Below are 22,650 nucleotides of genomic sequence, written 5' to 3'. Positions count from 1 at the left end.
GTTTTTGAGTTGTTAAAATGTTAATACTAGTTCTTAAAATGATTTAATATAAAATATACTTAATATTAATTTTAATCTGGTACTTACTTATTAAACTAAGTCAATTTTTACAAATTACATCAATATATTATTACCTAATGTAATTTTCTGATAATCATAGACCATAATCCATATCTTCGAAATCTATTACTGTAGACCCATTATCGTTAGTAGACAAAGGTTAATATTTTAAAAACTAATCGTTCAAATAAAATCGTTTGTTGAATAATTTATAGGAAAAAAAGCGTGATTCATATTTGATAAAATAACTGGTTTTCGCCACAGTACACTATTTAAATGGTATAAAGTCTAAGTATTTGAAAGTATGTTCTTTAAGTAGGAATAATGAAAAATTCTTAAAATAGAATTTGAATAAATGCATAAATGAAGGAAAAATGGGATGAATATGCCTGGAGAGTGGAGAATCACTCTCAGTATGACAGTATGTCTTATAGCGGTACATACAAACTTCTTGTTTTTAAAATAGGATCTACCCTTATTTGTTGTATATTGTTAAGCGAATGGTTTTTTTTTAAATTATTGATATAATCTTTGAAACTCCATTTATTTATTATATAAGTGGAGTTTCAAAGATTAGTTTCAGAGTTATTAAACTTTTGTTCCAAAGATAAGGGTAAACAGGTTAGTAACTCTCCTTAAATAAAACAATAAGTAGATATGATTATTCAAAAATCAGTATTTGAATAAATGCATAATTAAAGGAAAATATGGGGGTTAACCACCCAACATGTATTTGCGAATTCATACATATGTATTATATGTAATACATTTTTGATTTGTTATTTATTTTTTGAATATTTAAGCAAAAAGGAAATAAATTTAATTGTATGACGTGTCAAATACAATTATTAATGTATGAGATTTTAGTTTTATGTTTTGTATACAGTTATAATTGTCATTAAAGTTTATAATAATCTACCTACCATTAACGTGACACCTGTACCGGCTAAACTATCAGACAGAAGTTTGGTAAGTTTACTGTCTCGGTACGGTATGTGTCCTTTCCGCTTCTTAGGATCACTCAGCGATGCTATGCAGTAGCCTAAGTAAGAAAAAAAAGAAAGCTCATTAACACGAACGAAGTTTACTTTTCATTTTTCGTGACCATATATTCCCCCGCCCCTACTGTGGCGGGGGCCAACTTTTCCGTTTGACACGTTGTGTTGCACTGATAGGTTTATACTCCATACACATGGTTGTAAGTAAGTATAGGCAAGGGCGTTATCGATCGAAAGGGTAATGTTTTCTATTTTTATTTTTGTGGAATGATGACCCCAAGAAAATATCTTTATTATTTATTCAACGGCTACCAAAAGGTTGACCTCGACTGCTCAACCAACAATTCCATCGTGACATATCGATTAAAAAGTTGAAGACCCTGATGATTATTAAAAAAAAATGTTATTTAATATATTTGTGTGAGAACAATGCGAGAATGTTGGTGAAAATAGATTTAAACCTTTTTGGTATGTAATATTATAACAATTTGAAAGAAACGCAAAATAGCACTTCAACCGTATTTAAACTACCTATGTGTCTAGAATGATTATCAGATGGACATTTTTTTTTACGTTTAACCGTTTTATTCTATTGAACGGCGTTAATTATACGTATTAATAGTATGATATAATAAATAGTTCTTAATTAGTTGTTGAAGTAGGTACTCACCTGCCTAGTTTATTGTTGATGTGCCTTGCCAATAAATAGCAATACATTAGGTACAATTAGTATGCAATTAGTTTTTGGATTCACTACAGAGATAACTTGGATTCCGAATTGGCCTAGTTATGACTAGTTTGTGCATAAATTGTATACAGTAGTGTATCCATAAACTAATTGCATAATATATTGATCATCATTGGCGAGGTGCACCAACTATAAGCTACATACAAATATATTTATATATATATTTATTATATAATATTAACAATTATGTACTACCTAGAACCATTAAGCTTTTGTTGATATTATTTGCTTCTTCTAAAGTTTTCCCTTCACTCATAGTTTTTTTAGTCATTTCACTGCCAGCCAAATCAACAAAATTAATTTTGCCTTGTTTCGTGATAAAAACTCCGTCTTCAGATATCTAAAAGAAATCAGTAAACATATTGAAGAAAATGAATACATATAATATCAAGGCTGGGCAAGTTAATGATTTTTTTTAACTCAGTTAAGTTAAGTTAATATGCACCAATAGCAAAAAGTTAAAAGTTAAAAGTTAATTTAACTATAGGTTAACTCAGTTAAGTTAAAAGTTAATACACACTTTTTGTTAACTTTTTAGTAAGTTAAAAAAAAGTTAATTTGTTTATATTATGACGCTAGCGTAATTAATTTTTCGCTAACCCAAAACTAAATTATAGGATATAGTGTTAATACTTCATACAGTATTTCCATATAAGTAAGATTCGAATGATATACATTTTTAACTTTAAACAATTTAGGATACATATTTTTTGACATGAAAACGAAATAGACTGAAATAGACTGAAATAGTGAAATATTACAAAATTAAAAACAAAATAAATTAACTTAACTTACTTATTAAAATGAAAAATTAACTCGCTAATTTCACGTTAATTAAGAAAGAAATTTAGTAAGTTAACAGTTAAGTTAATGAAAAGCCAAAAGTAACTAGTTAAGTTAAAAAGTTAAAATAAAATTAACTTTTTAACTCGTTAATGTCCAGCCTTGCATAATATTATATATTATTATATGTTTCCTACAAATCAAAATAAATTTATATTAATTTAAACGATAAGTCGTTTAAACTATAGTAAATATTAATTTTTTTTGCGTATGACTATAATATGAACCACGTGGTACGTATATTATTTAGTAATTTCGCAATTTTTCTATTTTAAAATTATACAATTAATAATGTACTAACACCGTAGAATATCATCGTGCAAAAATACCAGATTAATAATCTTAATGTAGAAGTATTTTGTTGTTAAGTAAAAAATAAACAATAATGAAGTAAGATATAATGTATAATATGTTTAAATAAACAAAAAGTAGATACTTATACTTACTTATGATATGACATTTTTTTACCATGAAAAATATTACTGTAATCCACTTTTTATACTGGTGATAGATTACATTTTTTTAATATAAAATAAAAAATAATATGTAGATAGTTCAATTTAGTATATTAAATATTAGATTTGATTACAAATTAGATTTCTAACCGTGCAGTTATAATCATTGTTTTCAGTTATGTTCACAAAAATAAATCTTACTAATCCACCTAGTCACTTTCGGCTAAAATAATTTATTTTAGCGTATGTGAAGATTATGTGATAAATAATGTAATTTACAAAATTCCAGGTAATTATTATGTAGTATATGTGGTAATAATGGTACTATGGGCTTACTGAACGTGTTTATTTATTGAAACTACAGATATTTTGGCAGGAATAATGTATTAAACCACACAGCAAAATCAGATTTTGAAAGTATTGCAAGAAAAATGTAAATATTGTTTAAAAATGTTAAGATTGTGTTCATAAAGTTTTCGAATATTGTCAACATACAACTGTCACATTATGCTTCGGCAGCGAAAATCACCTTTTAAAAATATGCAGAGGTAATGTTGTCAACAAATTTTTGGTAAAATTTTTAAATAGAGTGTATATTTTCAACATATTTTAAGACAATCTGTGTGACAATGTTTGATTATAAATATGGTTAATATGTCTGCAACAATATTATACCGTATGTGCTTATATGTGCTTCAAACACATTTTAAGAACCCTACCTCACAATATTTTATTGTGCACGTTTTTTGAAAATAAATTTGGGAAAACAGTTATAAAATTAGTAAAAATCACTACTTATACTTTACAACAGTATAAAAATACATTTTATATTGACTATCAATAAGTCCTATTGTCTGCACTGTCTGTATTGTTTATTTAAATAGACTTTTTGGTCCGATATCGGATGCTTGGACCATCCAATTTTTTTGTGGCTCATATTCTATCTTAGTTACAACTTAAGTTTATAAAATATGTATATATGTATAGTAGTAATATTATTATTAATAATACTATGGTTTAAAATGTTTAGATATAATGGGAAAATGGTATTGCGTGTTTGAGAGGAATAAAAACTACCTATTTGTTACGCATATTATATTTTGAAAATATTTTAAATATGAATGTAAAATAAACATTTTGTTATAAGATTATAATGAATATATTTATGGAAAATTATGTTATATGTTACAATTGTATTTATCGCTTAAAAGTTAATTTCATAAATAAATAAAAAATTAACGGTGATAACGGAGGAGTAGATATGGGATCTAATAGACGTTCAAAACGATACCAAATGCTTACCAAGATATTAGAAATATACAGTACTGAATTTTGCCTAAGATTTTTAATTTCTGGGAGAGTTACTATAATGTCTTTTTAGTTATTTTACTATCTAATACGTCAGATGCTATTTTTATAGTTATTGATAGATTAAACAATATTTTCATAATATGGTTTATATTTATAAGTATGTGGATAACACGTAATATTTGGTAAAATTTATTTTTTTATACATTTAAATTAAAAAGTTAACTTTATTTTAATGCAAGCAATTTATCCAATGTAATTGTATTATTTCATATTTGTAATTGTAAATAATTATTTAAACTAGTAATTCAAATGTAGAAAATAAACTCTCAAAATTAATCAATTAAATCCAATAGGATAGGTAATGTATCTAAAATTATATTCTAAAAATGTGTTAAAATAACTTAAAAGCAAGTAGGTAGCTACAAATGTTTACTCACTTGTTGTTCAGATGTAATATACACTGTCAACATCGTATGACTCCTACTGGAGCAATCGTTCATATTATGGCTTCCTACTGTTCTGTTTTTCATACCTATATCAAATAAAATATTTTTCAGCAGTTTGAAATTCAATAATTCTTCAGTTTTATTTAGAATATCAAAAAATTAAAAACTAATACATACAATAATTAAAATATATACATATATTTTTTAATTTAATTTGATAGGAAATATAAGTAAACTTTCGAATTTAGTAGTAACATTATACATACCTAATTTGAATTATGTAGGTACTTAATTTATTGTTTTTATTGTATTTGAAAAACAAGGAAAATGTTTTTATATATTTATGATATACTATAGGTACCTACTACCTACCTTCTTCTAACACAGCTTGTAGGTCATCTAATTCTTCACAGTCCACCATAAACAAATTATCGACATAAAAGTTACGGGCTTTCCTGGACCATCTCACGTCTAATGGTTTTCTGACAGTTCCTGGATTTAATAAATCTATCACCTATATCATAATTTTATTTTTCAACATTCGATTAAATATAAAACACTTGTGGGTTCAATGAATGGTATTAATATATTTTGTCTGTGCCATTAAACTTATTTTTATTGCGTACAAATTGTATAAAATGTTTTTTTTAAAGTTCAATGACTGGACATGTCCAAGACGAATATAATATACTAATATACAATGGGTATATCGAAGTTGAGTGGAACATTTCATTCAAACCCAATACAAATAATTTCAAAAATGTCCGAGTTCAAAGAACTCCATATCGATTTGCTTATACAAATGTGTTTAAGTGTTAAATTATCCAACAAAATAATTGAGTATAATATATTATAATATGGTTTGGTAAATTACCTTTTCATTGTAAATTTCTAGAAATGAGGCTTTGAGTACGAAATGAAGATCTTGTCGTTGTTGTACCAATCGAAATAGGTACATAAACGAACGAAATACTAGACCATGATCTGCTGAAAAAGGTTCAATGCGCTTGTTGAAAAACTAAAAATAATCAAATTAATTTTAGTTAGAAAATTGTATTTTAACACGTAGGTTATTATTTTAAAACAAAAACTTGATAGGTACTGAATATATATTTCAATTATATGTATTTACGGTCCAATAGGTACTTGGAATTTGTATGTCACGGGTAGTTTAAGTATTTCAGCAAAAGTACATGATAATATTGTAAATTACATTTTAATTGAATATTTTATTTTAATGAAATTTTAATGTAATTAAGATAAACAAAGGATATTAAATTTGAAATATTTATAAAAAAAAAGCTGGATATAACAGAATTATACATTATAGTATTAAAATTACATTATTATTTAGTGCTTTTAAACTTAAATCATTTATTTAGTTAACATATCAAGTATCAGCTATTCATACTGTATAATGAAATTGTACCTATCATCATTCATCAATTAATAATATTAACAAATAAGTTAAACGCTGAAATAAATAAAGAAAAGTTATAGTTTTTGAAATTTAAATAATTTGTAAATTTAATAGACATAAAGAGTATGAATAAATTTGTATTTTTAAATCTATTATACAATTATAATAATTGAGAAGTGGGTAACGAGAAAAAAAATCATAACATTGAATACAATTAAAAATAAGTACGAGAGTAATATTTTATTTGGAATTAAAATCATTTTAAAACCTAAATTATTGCTGATGGAAATGGAGCCAAATTAAACTAATACAATTCTCAATGAGTATAATTTTGAATGTGAATATGATTGCGTATGATTTACGGTGGTTTATGTTTGTCATATTAAAATAATATATATCACTTGGACACAAGTCTGTAATTAATCACTGTAAGTTGTTTGGGTTTACAGAATATCCACACAACGGACAACTTTTAAGCGTTTACATTTTTGTATGGGAGACGGACACGTCGCACGTCGTATTCAAAACAAAACATAATTTTCAGCACCTACTATTGAACTGACGGATTAATTTTTCTAGGAATAAATGTATACAAGCTTTTAGGAAATATTATGTCATACATTTTTTGGAACTAAGTATACCTACCTACGTATTTTATAAATCAAGAGCATTTTTCTAACCTAACCTAATACAAACATAATTTAACGTTGGTCAAATAAAATATATATAAGTATACAGAGTGATTCACCAAACAAGCTCAACCTTCTTCTTACTTTAATAATGTAGTTATTTAAAATCGGATTTTCGGAATTTTAAATAAACTTAAATACCATATTTTAAAGACTTAGATTTTTATACCATTTAAGAAGTAATCCGTAGCGATAAAAAATCCCGTTTCCTCGAATGAGAACCAACCTTTGTACTTTAAATTATTCAGCAAATAAGTTTTTTGAAAATGTTAGTGTATCTAAATCAAAATTCAAACGAGTAGTGTCCGATATATTAAACATTCAAATTTAAATGGTACAAAAAATATCAAGTATTCAAAAATATGGGTTTTATATGCATTTAAGTGATTTTTATGTCTGCATTATTAAAGAAAAAGGGAGTGAGCATGCTTGGTGAATGACCCTGTAGGCTGTAACATTATTAAATTATTTAAATATTCTATATTTTATGTGATTCATAGTTTTGCTTGTAGTATATACACTTTTTAAATAAAATATATATGAACATTGAACAGTATAGCTATAAATAAAATTAAAGACTGGATAACTCGCTTCGATTTATAGTAAGTAGTAATAGTGCATCATAGAGTAGGTAACCTGTTATGGGTGTATGGCACTTGAATGCCACGATAAATCATTGCACTCAATAAAACGATTCTGAGTGATGCTTTGGTGTAACATAACAATTAGTGTAGTTAGTTATGTATTTACTGTGTTTAAGTCATAAAATTACATCATATTAAAGCAAACATAGGAATATTACATAATTTAGTATGTACAAACCTCGACATCTAAAACGTCTATAAATTACCCGAGAATACAAAAAAATATTTAACATTTTTGCATATATAATACTAAATTGCATAATATTATTCGTTGTAAATTTCAGAATTTCAGAGTTTTTATGTTTAGACATCCAAAGAAATAACAAAGAGACAAGACTCTACAAAATCGCGTTTTTACTGTTTTACTATAGTTTTTCAATATTTTTCATTACAAAATTATAGAAAGTGTTTAAAATAAAAAAGTTATCTCTCAAAAGAATAAGTTAGGTAAAATTTGCTACATGCTAGAAATGGGTACACATATACTGATTTAATCAGTATATATGATTGACTTGAACAATTATTTTTAAATAAAAATAATAAACGTCATTGTAAAACCACTATTACTGCTCACTATCTAAAATCAACACAATATGTATAATTTACCCAGTGTGGTTTTATCGATTAATAATTATACTGTCTAAGTTAATATTATTGGTTTTATTATTTGCATTATATATTCGTAAATATTTGTTGGTACTTATATACATATGTCAACGAGAAAGACACACAACAATAAACTTTATACAAAGTTGCTTGGAAAAAATACTTAGGTACCTACACCGTTAGTATTCAATATGAGAATTTGTATTTTATATCATATATTAACATATAATATTATGAATTTGTCTCAATTATAATATAATATTCACACTTATTTTAATTTGTTATGCAATTTTGTGTGCGGTAAAAGATATTTACAAAACACACACACCGACACCGCCATTCCAACCACTATACATGTTGACACGCGTGTGTATGATATGTATATGATGGGTTGCCTACGGGCTATGGGTTATGTAGTTTCGTAAGATATTCACTTAATGTATTATCAGAGATAATATGCAGAATATTGAAATCAAAGCGAGCGTTTGGGTATTAAATAGCGGACACGGACACGATGGTTAGGTGTTGTAGGCAGGTAGCAATTTCCCGTGATGGTTGAGAGGAAATTGAACAGACCGCTACGGTGAAAAACGACGACGACCTTGCCGTGCCAAGTGAATACCAACAAGCCCAAACACCGTCAGAGCACCAAGGGATGTATTAAAATTATATTATCATATACAATATACATATATTATCATACATAATATACGCATATATTTAAACATATATAGAGATGACCCGAGTTTCTTTTTCGGAGGAGGACGACGACGTGAAACGTTTCGCTATAAATAAAGTAGGTACCAAATACATCCATCACCTGATCAGCATTTTTCGTACACCACTTGGAAAGCAAACAAACAGGCTGTCTTTTCCGCCCCTATATAGTCGATCCACCTTTTTATTAATTGATTTTTATTGATTTTTAGCAACCTAATATAAACCACGTTACCAAAAACATCCCCAGCGAAAATTGCTACGTTTTTAGATCCCATGCTAGTAATCCATCTTTTTTATACATTATTGAGATTTAAAAAATTATACTGGTTTTCATTAATTTACATTTTTATTATATTTTTTTTTTTTAATATCATACATCAACTTTTAATTAATCAATTAAATATTAATTTTCCAAACCAAAAGATATAGTGTAATATTTTAAATCATATCACTGAAATATGATATAAAAAAGATTTTATTCTATAAAAGTTATATATTAATTTGTGTTTTTGAGAATAATAACTATAATTACAACTCACCATTCCTGGTGGCCCCGTAAGTGTGTGAGTTTTACCACTTCCGGTTTGTCCGTAACAAAAGCAAGTGGTGTTAAAACCTTCGGCCGCCATCTCGATGAGTTTCTTGATGCCTGAATATTGAAATATGTCCTCTTGCGTGGCTGCCGGTTCAAATACGACATTGAAAGAGAAAAGTTTAGATTTAGGGCCATTAGATCCACCGATTGTTTGAAATCCTTCCACCTAAAACATTAATCAAAAGCATGAATATCATGACATATATTTAAAATTTTAAAATATCAAGTTTGAACATCAGTAATTTATTTTGGTATTGTATAATATGAATAATGCATTCAGATATATTACATAATTCGCTCATCGCATTTAATTATTGTTTAAATATATTCACAGGTAGTACAACTTTATTACACTAAGGTTTTAAATTAATATTTTTAGATTAAAAGTGAACGAGATGCAGTATTTTTTAATTTCATGAAAATACTAATTTATGCCTAATTGTGTTTCGTTGGTTTGTGAATATCAAATATGTCCCAACTTAATTTGTACTTAGCTTATTAAAATATGCTGTAATTTCGTAATGACCATATCGAAAAATTTGTTGAACAATTATTATTTTGTAATCCGGCACAACTTTGAAAATAGCATAATAGACATTAGACATAATATAATGTAGGTACTACTTGTAATTATAATGTATTTTATAGCATTGGTGTTTTTGGAAAAATAGTATAAAAATAGTTTATTTTGTTATGACATTAATATCTGATAAAAATGTCAATATTTATCACTCTTAAAATAAGAATAGCTTGAACTTTGAATATAATATAATTATTTATATTTAATATTAATTTTAATTGTTTATGTTTCCATACAATGTCTTAATATGAAATATCTTTGTAGTTTTGTTAAAATATGCATACACATGTACGGAATGGATTTAGCAACAAAATAAAATAATAACATATATTTATCATAATTACGTAGGTAATTCGCTTCATAATTTATTTCCATAGTTTCAACTTTCAATTTTAAAACAATGGTATTTAATTTTAAATTTAACTGTCGTAGAAAATATATAAAATATATAAATATATGAGTACCTAATCTAGGAAAAGAGTCATTTAGATGTTTAAAAAACATCTTAATAATTTTCATGAAACTAAAACAAAATAATAATAATGATTTTTGCAATACAATTATATGCAACTATATAAATGTTTATTGAGGCTTGGTACTGCGCAGTGGCTGAAATAAATCACACAATATGTGATTGAAAGTAAGCAACAGCCGCTGCTACTAGTCCCCGGATGGGTGACCACCCGAGTCCATAGTGAAAAAACCTTCCACACTTAGACGTATTGCCAACCAACCATACTAACCGATCCAATCGTTCCAACCGTAACCCATATGGGCTATAATTGCTATAACGACCATAGTTGCCGGGCTCAAGACAAAAAAAAAAAAATGTTTATTTGCGAACTATAAATTTTAATGTTTGTAAACGAATATTAAAAAATACATCTATAATGTTATTTATACTCATTATTTATAAGTAATTATGTATCTTTAGTAACAACTAACAACAATTTATTTATTTATATACTATATTTTATTACATTACAACGATTATCAAGGGTTGTTAAAGAAAAAAGTACTAATAATAAATTTGATAAATTAATATTTTATTACATTACCTACATAAGTGAAAAAAGCTATTCAAAATTTAACAGTTAAGTATTATAGTATGATTAATATTTTAATATTTTTCTGTTGATACATCAGAATGTAGATATTTAGAAAATAATACTAGATTATAATAAAAAAAACATGTTGTTCAGTGTTAATTTTTTAAGCACTTAAAATATTCAGTAAAGTAGGCAAAAAAACTTCAGTGTTTTTATCCACTAATTAAGAACACGGGACACATTTTTAGTGCCCTTGACTTATAAATCATTAATGTTCTAATAATAAATCATAGTTAATTCGTTAAATACAAAGGCAACAAGATAGAATTATAAAAAGTTCTAACTCAGAAAAAATCACTATTTTTCCTAAAAAAACTTAAATTACTTTTTTTTTATTGATCTTTATTTCACTTCGATGACTTGACCATTAGTATTCCTATATTTATTAGTAATTACATTTTAAAATTATTAACATGTTAGAAATCATACTTTTTATATAATATTTATATTTAAAAAATATTTAAAATAAGGCATAGAAAAAAATTGAAAAAAGAAGAATATTATAGATATACCGAATATGAATATCGTATATTTATCGTTAAGTATAACTATTTTTTATTAATTGCATAAAAATGATTATACACAGCTTATTTTTAATAATATACTTGTCGTTTCAAGTGCTATAAGTTTATATTTAATACTTGTATGAAATATTAAATGAATGCAAATGAATATATTTTCACTACATATTTGGAAAATTATTAGTAAATTAAACGTAGAATGAGTTAATATGACAACTTTATAAATTATGCAATAACTGAAAATGACGATTATAGTGTTTGAATAAATAAAGATATATTATTTATGCAAATTATCAATAAAATTAATATATAATTCTAGATAATAAACGAATTAGATATAATAATAGTTAGGTTTTTGCAATGATTCTATGAAATCGAGTGTAAAAGAAATGTAAAAAAACAAATACTTTTATTTTAAAAAAAAACTATGGATAATAACTATAATCAGTATTATTATTAAATAACTTTTAGATTCTGAGCGGAGCTATGAATGTAATTGTTTTTACAATGATGTGGTTTTTTTTTTTATTTGTGTCTGTCATCACCTTTTAGGACACTAAAATGCTTGGATTTTCTTCAATAATCATTTTTTCTGACAGTAGAGTGAATCTAGTTGGAACTTTGAGTGGCCAAAAGTAAAAAATTCTCAGTAGTTTTCAAAAGCGCTGAACTTTAATTTCACTAAATGTTTATAACTTCATTTTCTGTACACTACAAACATTTGAAAATATTTTTACTCTTTTTAAGTTGTTTACGGACATTTTGAGTTTCTAATTTTTTCAGTTTATGTTTTTCTTAAATGTCATTTAAATTTTATTTGTTGGGTCTAAGCTTGAACATTTTATACAAGGTGCCTAATATATTGTTAAATGAAAGTTTAAAATATTAAAAATACATACGCACGTTTTTATATAAGCTCAAATTGAAAATTTAATAATAATTTTGTAGTTAAAATTTATAAAATGTTCAACTTTTATAGCTAAGGATTGAAAATTTAAAATAAGGTTTTACGTAAGGTTGTATTTCTTATTACTTAAGCACAAAGCCGAAATATTCATGTTCATAAAAACTGTGAATAAGTAGAAAGCTTATTTTTTTAATGATAATAAAGTATTTATCTATTTTAACAATTTAGATTTCTATTGCAATACATTTATGACTGAAAATAGATTGATATAATATCAACTATATTGACAATGTCATTAATCTTAAATTATTGAGTTTATATTGAACTTCGTAACACTGTTTGTAACAAAGTTTTGGTTTAAAAATAGCAGTTTAAAATGGTTTAAAAGTTATTTACATAACAGAAAATAGTGCAAATTAATAATTCCACATGCAAAGCAATGAGTATTAATTATTGTGGAGTACCACAAGGTAGTTTTTTGGGCCCGTTATTGTTCATATTATACATTATTACAATATGTGATTTAAAAATTGATGGACAAATCATAACTTATGCTGATGATACATGTCTATTGTTTTCCAGTGTAACGTGGGAAGATGTTCGTTTAAAACCTACTAAAGAATTTAAAAAAAGTGATTAATTATCTAAACCATAAGAAACTCGCAGTAAATTATAGAAAAACTAATTTTATACATTTTTTAATTGACAAAGACGAGAATAATCATGATGTTTTAAAACTCTGTTTTTGTGAGAGTAAAGATAATTGTAATGACAGTATCTGTCATAAAATATACATGGTTTTCTAGTATAAGATATTTGGGCTTAATTTTTGATAAGAATATAAGATGGCATTTGCATGTCAATAATATTTTAATGCGCATGCGTAGATTATTGTTAAGCTTTTTTTAAATTAAGGACTTTTCTGCCTGTAAAAGTTATGCGTATAATTTATTTGTCATTATTCTAGGCAATATTTCAGTATGGGTTGTTGGTCTGGGGAGTTTAAATAAATACGCCGTTAGACCACTAAAAATATTTCAAAGAAAAATTGTTAGAATCTGTTTAGGTATAAATTCTTTAGTAGGTTCAACTGGAGAACATTTTAAGCTGTTTAATGTGTTACCAATCGAGATTGTACATAAAACTGTTTTATATATAATAAAAAATTATGAATCTTTTTTTGATGGGGATAATATAAGAAAAAAAGGGAATTGAAAGCTTTTGATGTCAAAATAATTTATTACAAAAAAACTTTTGGTCAAAAATTTATCGATTATTTAGGTCCAAATTTTTATAGTTCAATGCCATTACATATAAAAAACTCATATTCTTCTCAAATGGGAATCTTAGAATTACGTGCATAAAACAGCAATTTAATTCATGGTTATTTTCACTAATAGTTTAAAAGGAATCAAATTATAAATTATAAAGTATGGAATATTGTGTTAAAAGATTTTGAATGTAACTTATGAAATTTTATTGTGTTACTCTGTCTTGTCTTTGTTATTCTATGTTATTTTATTGAAATGAGGTTGTATTATTTTTAGTATGTAATTACTAACTGACTGTTGTGTCTATTATGTAATGTAACTCTCTACCACCATCACAAGCATTACGCTTAAAGGAGGCAGATACTTTATTGCAAATATTTTAATAATACGGAAATCATCTTCTTTATATTTTACAATACAATTATTTAAATAAAAAAAATAAAAAAAATATTATAATAAAAATCACAAAAATTAGAAGACCATATTATTAATTATAATTACCAAATATTCAATTTATACATTAATTGAATTTATTATTATGAATTTTATTTTATTTGAGCATACTACACATGGGTGTTGTTAAATTGCATACTCAACACGCCGTGTGACCTTTGTGTTCAATAATATAAAATATAATTGTTATCACGAGTATAGTACTATAGTAGGTTTATAATGAAATATCAATATTAATGGCATGACGTTGAATGTATGTAATGAAATTTTTTTTTTTATACATTCTGTATGTTTATTTATTTTAATTTATTCAACACTTCCAAGTATGCCTGTAAAAAATATATACGTTCTACAACTCACCAAAATACGTCCATTTCCCGGAAACGATACAATTGATGGTTCACTTGCTCTATTTTCTTTGGTGCTTAATGGCCGAGATCTAATGTAGAGAAATGATAAAACATTGATAAAATTGTTTATCTGAACCATTTTTTTATTTATGAAAAAAAAAATTATATGACTCACCTTACTATGACGTATATACCATTTTCGTGTTCAGAAATATCATTGTACGATCTGTTTAATGACCCAGTTGATTCGTTTAAGGATGAAAGAGAACTAAAATAGAAACATTGTTCATTCAGTGATACATTTCCAAGGTTCAACATGATACTTTTGCAAGCATATTTGTTTATGTTACATTCTTTTTAAATCATTCATACCTATTATATGATGACAAAGTAATTGATAGTTAAAATACCTAACACAAATATATTCTAAGATCCTCAAAATTAATTGAATGCTATTGGTTTACCTTAACACACTTTTGTACATAGTATATCATTCTATGCCATCAAACATGTGATAAATTGTTTGTTGTACGTATTGATTTTTTACTAAAAGAACATTGGAGACTAATATTTTAACACGTTAATTTTATTACTTAACGAAGTAGGTACATACGAATTAGTATTGCATATAAAATAATACTTTTGTAGAAAAATAAACCTACCATATTATATTCATATTTAAAAGAAAACTAAAACTTAATAAACTTTACCTAGATTTTTAATTTGTATACTTCGAATGCAAAATAATTGCAGACTAAGTGAAAGAAAATTAATAATTATTATTTTCATACTATAACTCAATATCACTGTATAACTTTCAAATCAGAAAAATAAAAATATTTTTAAGTATTTATTATTCTTAAATTATTTTGTTTCTATTTTGAGTATGATAAAGCCTAGACATACGAAAAATATTTGTAGGGATAATATGAGTTTATTCTCTTTTGCCTTCACGTTTTTTAAAATTATATGCTTATTAAAGAGTGTATTGAAGATTTCACACACTTTTGGGTTAGCCCATTGAAATTTTGAAACAAGTATGGCTAAAACTAAATTTAATATAAATTAGATATTATATTATACTGAATTCTTATTGACTTACAATAGTATCTATAATGATTTAAAATTTCCTTTGAAGATGGTTATTAATTATTAGGATACTGTCTACTTGGTTATTAAATTTCTTGTGTGCATTAGATTGTATTCCTTAATTTATTGAATAAACAAAATAACCAATTATATATTTTACTATTACAAAAAAACAGAATAAAATAATATATAGAAAGTATATTTAATGGATTTGGTATTTACAGATATAATCGAACTTAGTTTATACTCAGTAAAATAATACTTTCATATTTTCTCAAATAAAGCTGTCATGTTTGTCAATCAAAAACTACAGAACTTTTTTACGATTGTAATTCAAAACTCTATACATATTGAATATCCAGCATATATAAGTATTCACAAAGTTTCATAATATTTTGAATTTTTCTCCATGATGTGAAGTAATTGATGACTACTTATCCGTAGCTAGGTTTCATTGCACCTTAGGCAAAACAAAATATTGCTCTCTGACTATTGTTGTCAGGCACATAGCTATCGTACAAAATTGTACTCTTATCGCAGTAAGTACAGTTGATTATAGTTTTGCTGGATGCATATTACTGTATAAAAAATCTAAATATAAAATAAAAATTTTTTTTCTGAATTTTTCGTAAGTAAGGTTAGGTTAGGTTAGATGGATTTTTTCTCATAATGTGGCAAACCTCTAGCTACAGCACTATTTTCAGTTATCATGTAAAATTGAGGTGAAAAAACCTCTTAGGAAATTGCATGTACACATTTTGGTTTAGGTTTTCTGGTATATTGTTATGATTCGTGGTTATTATAATGAATGAGACTATACTGTTTTAAATTACTCATAATAACACAAACAATTATTTAAATAATGCAAAAATACAAAACAAAATTAAAACAATTAATTAGTATTAATTTTTAAAATTAAACTATAGTGAGTTAAGAAAAATAATGTATTACTGGATAAGATGAATTTTAAGATAATTGTGCATTGTATGTTTATTACTTTCCAAAACAACAATTTTTTTCCTTAGTTTAAAAAAGGATATGAAAACTTTTTGATTAAATTTGTAGTAAACCTTAAAAATGTTTTGAATAAAAATCGCTTTACATATTTATAAATGTAATGATAAATGAAAAATTGCGTATAAATTATTTTTAATATCATAAGTACCTTAAACACTTACCATTTTCATAATATAATTTTTAGTACATAGATTTGTATCATAAATTTATGAATTGAGTTTTATAAATATTTTATGATTATTTATTGTGTTATTTTTTTTTTTGTTTAAAATTATATTGAACTATTAATTTTATAGAAATTTTAGTGAATAAAATTATAACTACCAATATGTAAATTATTGTCACATCTCTAACTTTTTAATAAAAATATGATATTAATTTATACAATTTGATGGTTATTTTAAAACTTCAGCTTGCCAAAAATAATATAATACATCTATTGTTTTAAAATTATGATTGTACTACAATCTTAACACATAAACTACTATACTATAAAAATTATTAATAGTAAATATATAGATGTTTTATTTTTAAATATTTTTTATCGCAAAGACGATTTTAGATTTCAAGCGTTGATATTAATTTTACAATGATGTTTTTATTATATCTGTCATTGTCTTTTGGAGCAGTAGACATTTTATTTTTAATTTCTAGTTTGGTTCTTGGTAGAAAATTTGAATTAAAAGTATTTTTACAGAGTAAAAATTGAAATTTCCCAGGTCAATGACTCTGGTACCAAATTATGTTACATAAATGGTTTCACAAATTAGTGAACCGTAACCTAAAATTCTCAGTACTTTTCAAAATAATCGGTAAACACTAAAAACTTTTTATGGAACAACAGAATCTTAACGCAATATCATTTTTCGAAAGAATCCATTTAATTATTTGATTGTTAATGAAAAATAAATAATTATTTATAATACAAATATTTAGGTATAATTTAAAGAACACTTTGAAATTGTTGTATTATTTATAGACCTTTGAAATCCTCGAATTATTTTAGTTTTAAGTTTTAAAACTTGAAAATTAAATACATTTTTAATTTTCTAAAGATAGTATACATAGTTCTAATTTTTAAGTGTTTGAAGTTCGATTTTAACGATTGTCTTTATGATGCCTTTCAAATTATTCTAATGTATATGTAGGTATTGACTTTCTTGTTAATAACAATAATATAATAATAATAAATAATTATGTGTTGTATGTAATTAGAAAAGTTATTTGAACATTTTTAAAATTTTATTAGCATACTGCATAAATAATATACAGAAAATTGGTTGACCGCTTAGAATTGTCTTTCCTATGCAATGATTTATCGTTGATTTCAAATTTAACACATCCACTACAGTGATCTACTCAATTATGAGGTACACTTAAAACCAACCAAAGCAAATCGGCATCCCAAGTTTTTAAAATAATATTTTTTCTATTTATGTTCATAAAATTTGTTTTAAAATTCATCATTTCATGGATTTGTTATAATTACAATGTACAGCCATTAAAGAGAAATAGACTTTAATATTATAATGATATTTCAATATAGGTTATGAGACATGAGTGGTTGTTGTATAAGAAATGTTTTAGCTTGTGGATCTTAGATAATTACTAAATATTATCAAATGATAATAATTTGAAATTGGATACATTTTAAGTTTTTTGTATTCAATTTTTTAAACGCTTTTAATGTCAAAAGTCACCAACGTTAAAAGATTATAAATAAAAATATAGTCTGTTATTACTTATAAGTTTAGTATCAGGAATATACCTACGACGAATATTATCACTGTAATCGTAATTATTTTTAATTAGATTATTAAATTATGTTATAATTAAAAAGTCTACCTGTAAATTGAGTCAAAAACAATGAGTATTTTTTATATATTCTTCAATTACTGAATTATGTATTGAAAACCTTTATGTTTTTCTATTGAAAATGCTTTATTTAATATGATCATACATTTAATATTATATTGTATACTTATCAACTATAATAGTAATGTAGTAATATTATGAAATCAGAACATTTTTACACAATTTATATACATATTATTTAATATTTTACATTTATGAACAAAATAGTTAAATTACCTACCCACCAGTCACCGTATATGAATTTCTCTTTCAGTAGGTACTCATTCTTATAAAAACCCTTTGTGTAATTCCATACAATTATTTTGTCAACTCTTTATGACACACTTTTTGTGAAGTCTAATAGACCGGGATAGACGAATTGCACCTACTACCTAAAAAGAAATGGTCGAATTGCACTTGGGTTCCAAAAAGGTAATGGTCGAACTGCACTCGAGTAAAAAGCAGGTAGTGGTAGAAATGCACTCGTTCAAAATAAGAAGTTAAAATTTAAAGTCACTATGGACGTTCACGTTTATTATTATAATAACATTTGACAGTTAAAAAAAAGAATAAAAAAATTATATTTATATTATTACTACAAAAATTATCAACATTAGTTTTAAAAAAAAGTTATAATAATGACAATAATATTTGATGATTTAATATAATATGTATACGAGATATAATATTATATTAACATAATGGACAATGGTATGTATAAAACAATCATTGTCAGTCCTAAGCCAGTATGTGGGAGGGAAATGAGTGATTTATAAACGTTTAATCCCTTCAAATGCATGATATTTTTGTTGGAATACCTTTTTTGAGTACGAGTGCAGTTCAACGAAGATAAGTGCAATTCGACCATAAATACCCTAATAGACAATAGTATGATCAACATATAATGATGATCAACATTTTATGTAAAAAATTATGATGAAATATTAATTCCAAAAATAAATTTATAATACCCAACTGTCGCCTGTCACTGATCTGATAACGATAACATGCTGTGAAACGAGGTTATTTCAATTTTTTTTTTACAAAATGTGTTTGTAATATTAATTTACTAGAGTGTAGGTATTTGTTATTAATAATGTATTTTATAGTACTTATATGTATTATTATTTATGATTCGCATAATCGTTATAAAACAATAAGGTTGACAGCATACGACAGAATATTAAAATGAAAAAAATGGAAAGGATAAATTCCTATTAAAAATATGTCAGTGACTCATGATGGTTGTGTGTGAACTAACTTATAATGGCGATTAGATTGCATAATATGTTATACCATATTATACAGTACATCACATCACATTAGATTATTGATTGTAATTTGGTTTTGCAGATATGTTTCTTAAAAATGATACACAATTAACCAGACAAAGTTGCACTTGGTTGTATAATAATATCGGGAAAAACATTCTGGACTCTGTGGTCTATAGAATTTTATAGATTGCATTTATTAAGGACAACTATTTGGAACTTTGAAAATTATTATAACAATACAAAATTATAAATGCGAAATATGTATAAATTATTTGGAAAGTCAGTAAATCTAGTTCATGGTGTGGAGCAAATATTTTAGTGAAGTTTTTTTAAAAATTAACATACTAACATGTGACTAAATGTCTTCTTTTTACTATTGTGCATAATATGTTGTCATAATATATTATACTAAAAAAAGTACATCAAAACATTCGTTCTACATCATAAACTCGGGTTACTGACTTTCCAATTAATTTTTTTTGATTACAACTATTATAATATAATGAATAATGAATAGGCTTTTCTTTCTATTCATTCACGATATGCATGATAATTAAAATACTTTTAATTTTAATAATATAGCTATAAGATTATTTTATTAGGCTGAAATGAAATTAATATGCATTGAAATATGTCTTCATAAAAATAATTAAAACTGAAAATAGATATTTTTTTAAATTAAAAATTTTTATTCATGAATCTTTATGTACTACCTAAATATATTATAGTAATTGTGTTATAATACCTACCAAGAAAAACATTATTTAATAGTTCTAAAGGAAATTAAAATATGTATTTAAATAACGAAATACCTATACTGATGTGATATTAATGTTTTTTGAGCGTTTTATCTGTACATCCTGCATCTATTTGCACCTCTGTAAAGAACTTGGGTGTGTTATTATAATAATATTAAAATTAGACATAAACTTACTCGTCGCTATATTTTGAATTTTCTTTCATTTTTCCTGCCATTAAGCCATAGTTAAATTCGTAACAATATGCTGTAGCTGGGATTAAGCGTACCTATTTAGTATCATAAAAACAAAAATTAATGATAATATAACAAGTTCGTGTGAAATGCACGGGGGAAAAAATGTGCGCGCGTTGTGACGATGGGCACTAGGTAACTGAGTTGAAAAAAGCACAACATTTGCTTTGGCAGTCTATATAACGCATATGAGTTTGCATATACATAATAAATCGGCCTGGTAGTGGTGGCATTGGGTGTATGTGTGTGTAAATCGAAAGGGTAAAATCGAACATCCGTCTATTAACGCGCAGTGGGGTGTTCGTGGATATTGCCGTCAAGCCTTGGGCCGAGGACAACACTAATGCACATATTTGTTACTACTAATTGCACGTACCTACCTAATATTGTATACGATCGACCATTTTAATTACACGTTATAGCAAATAACGTACTACACATGCAATTAATGTAATTGATTTTTCAATGATTGTATAAAAATATTTATTTAATGTTTAGTTAAATCGTCGAATACTTTTCAGTGGTTCATAGTTTTAGATTATAACATTCATAAGTCATTACTATACAAATATAATATAGTCACTTTAAATCGATGCCATTCCATGATATTTTATGAATATAAAGACAATATTATGATACATACATAAAGTAATAAAATAAGTTTGACAAACAAACTTAATTCATGGATTCTATTATTTGATGCGAAATTTTTATTTATATACCAACAACTATACATGAATTAGTTTATTATGATAAAATAAAATTGTTCGTGAATATATAACATTTCAAATTTGAGTACGTTTCAATCAATTTAAACGATTAGATTGTGTCTGTGCTACAGATATAAATATTCAATTATTATTAAGTAGCATATATTTTTTTTACAGTTTATTTAATTGAGTTCTGGAGCTAGATTTGCATTTTTTTTTATTAATAACCAGTGAGACAAATAATTGTAATGGAAGGATAAATTCAATGGGCATATTAAGTATAGAATCCTAAAAACAATTTATTTTTTTTTTTAAGAATTTAATTTTATTAATTTAATAAATATACCCTTTATTGCACAAAAAAATAACATACAACATACGAGTAATTATTTTGTATGGATGTAAAAAAGTTACCTACCTTTTTGATTGTTAGTAATCGTAAATTAACTTGTTCTTACATAACTGACTAAATCTATCATAGATTACTCTATTATAGCTACCATAAATATCTTTAATGAATGGCTGCAATGCTGCATTCAATACAGAGTATAAGGTCTCACAATTTTAATGGGTAATAAAAATCGACGTGATACATAGTACATCCTTTGTTCCAATTGGTTAAATGCTGTAGGTCTACACATTTTCATCAGCGGCATAGCATCAAGCGTGGGAATTCATGTATCGTATGCGTTGACATTTTTCAGAAAGCAAATTGGTGAGGGGCGGAACGACATAAATTATTTCGAAATAAAGTCGTTTATATAGACATTATATCGTCATCAGAAACTTGATAGTTACATATTACACATTTACACAGTATCATGTGCTTTGAATCGATAAAAAATATTTTTGTCCCTTTGCACAGTGTCTTAACGGTACTTTAAGCAAGGTCCTTGGACACCGACCATGCATTACAAATTTGCTATTCGGATACAGATGATTTTTAAATAACGTTTAAGTCTTTGATTGTCATTATAGTAATGAATTCA

At 25.4% G+C, this 22,650-nt stretch overlaps 2 protein-coding genes across 2 annotated transcripts in view; one reads left to right on the top strand and one right to left on the bottom strand.

Annotated features, from left to right (window-relative positions):
* LOC132941427 (kinesin-like protein KIF12) overlaps positions 1-20,993 on the bottom strand; it is a 43,001-nt gene extending 22,008 nt beyond the window's left edge. Inside the window, exons 1-9 of the mRNA XM_061009471.1 lie at positions 20,895-20,993; positions 14,902-14,994; positions 14,737-14,815; positions 9,480-9,701; positions 5,736-5,879; positions 5,234-5,375; positions 4,853-4,947; positions 2,002-2,146; positions 984-1,102 (exon numbers count right to left, since the gene is read on the bottom strand). Of these exons, the coding sequence (XP_060865454.1) occupies positions 984-1,102; positions 2,002-2,146; positions 4,853-4,947; positions 5,234-5,375; positions 5,736-5,879; positions 9,480-9,701; positions 14,737-14,815; positions 14,902-14,994; positions 20,895-20,935 (1,080 nt within the window). The 5' untranslated portion in view covers positions 20,936-20,993. The remainder of the gene's footprint in view (positions 1-983; positions 1,103-2,001; positions 2,147-4,852; positions 4,948-5,233; positions 5,376-5,735; positions 5,880-9,479; positions 9,702-14,736; positions 14,816-14,901; positions 14,995-20,894) is intronic.
* The window catches only part of LOC132941428 (G-protein coupled receptor dmsr-1-like), a 164,696-nt gene that overhangs the window by 19,196 nt on the left and 122,850 nt on the right, over positions 1-22,650 (top strand). The gene's annotated exons all lie outside the window — the stretch shown is intronic.

The sequence above is a fragment of the Metopolophium dirhodum genome, chromosome 3, assembly GCF_019925205.1.
Source record: "Metopolophium dirhodum isolate CAU chromosome 3, ASM1992520v1, whole genome shotgun sequence".
Taxonomy (NCBI): domain Eukaryota; kingdom Metazoa; phylum Arthropoda; class Insecta; order Hemiptera; family Aphididae; genus Metopolophium; species Metopolophium dirhodum.
This window is presented reverse-complemented; position numbering and strand designations above follow the sequence as displayed.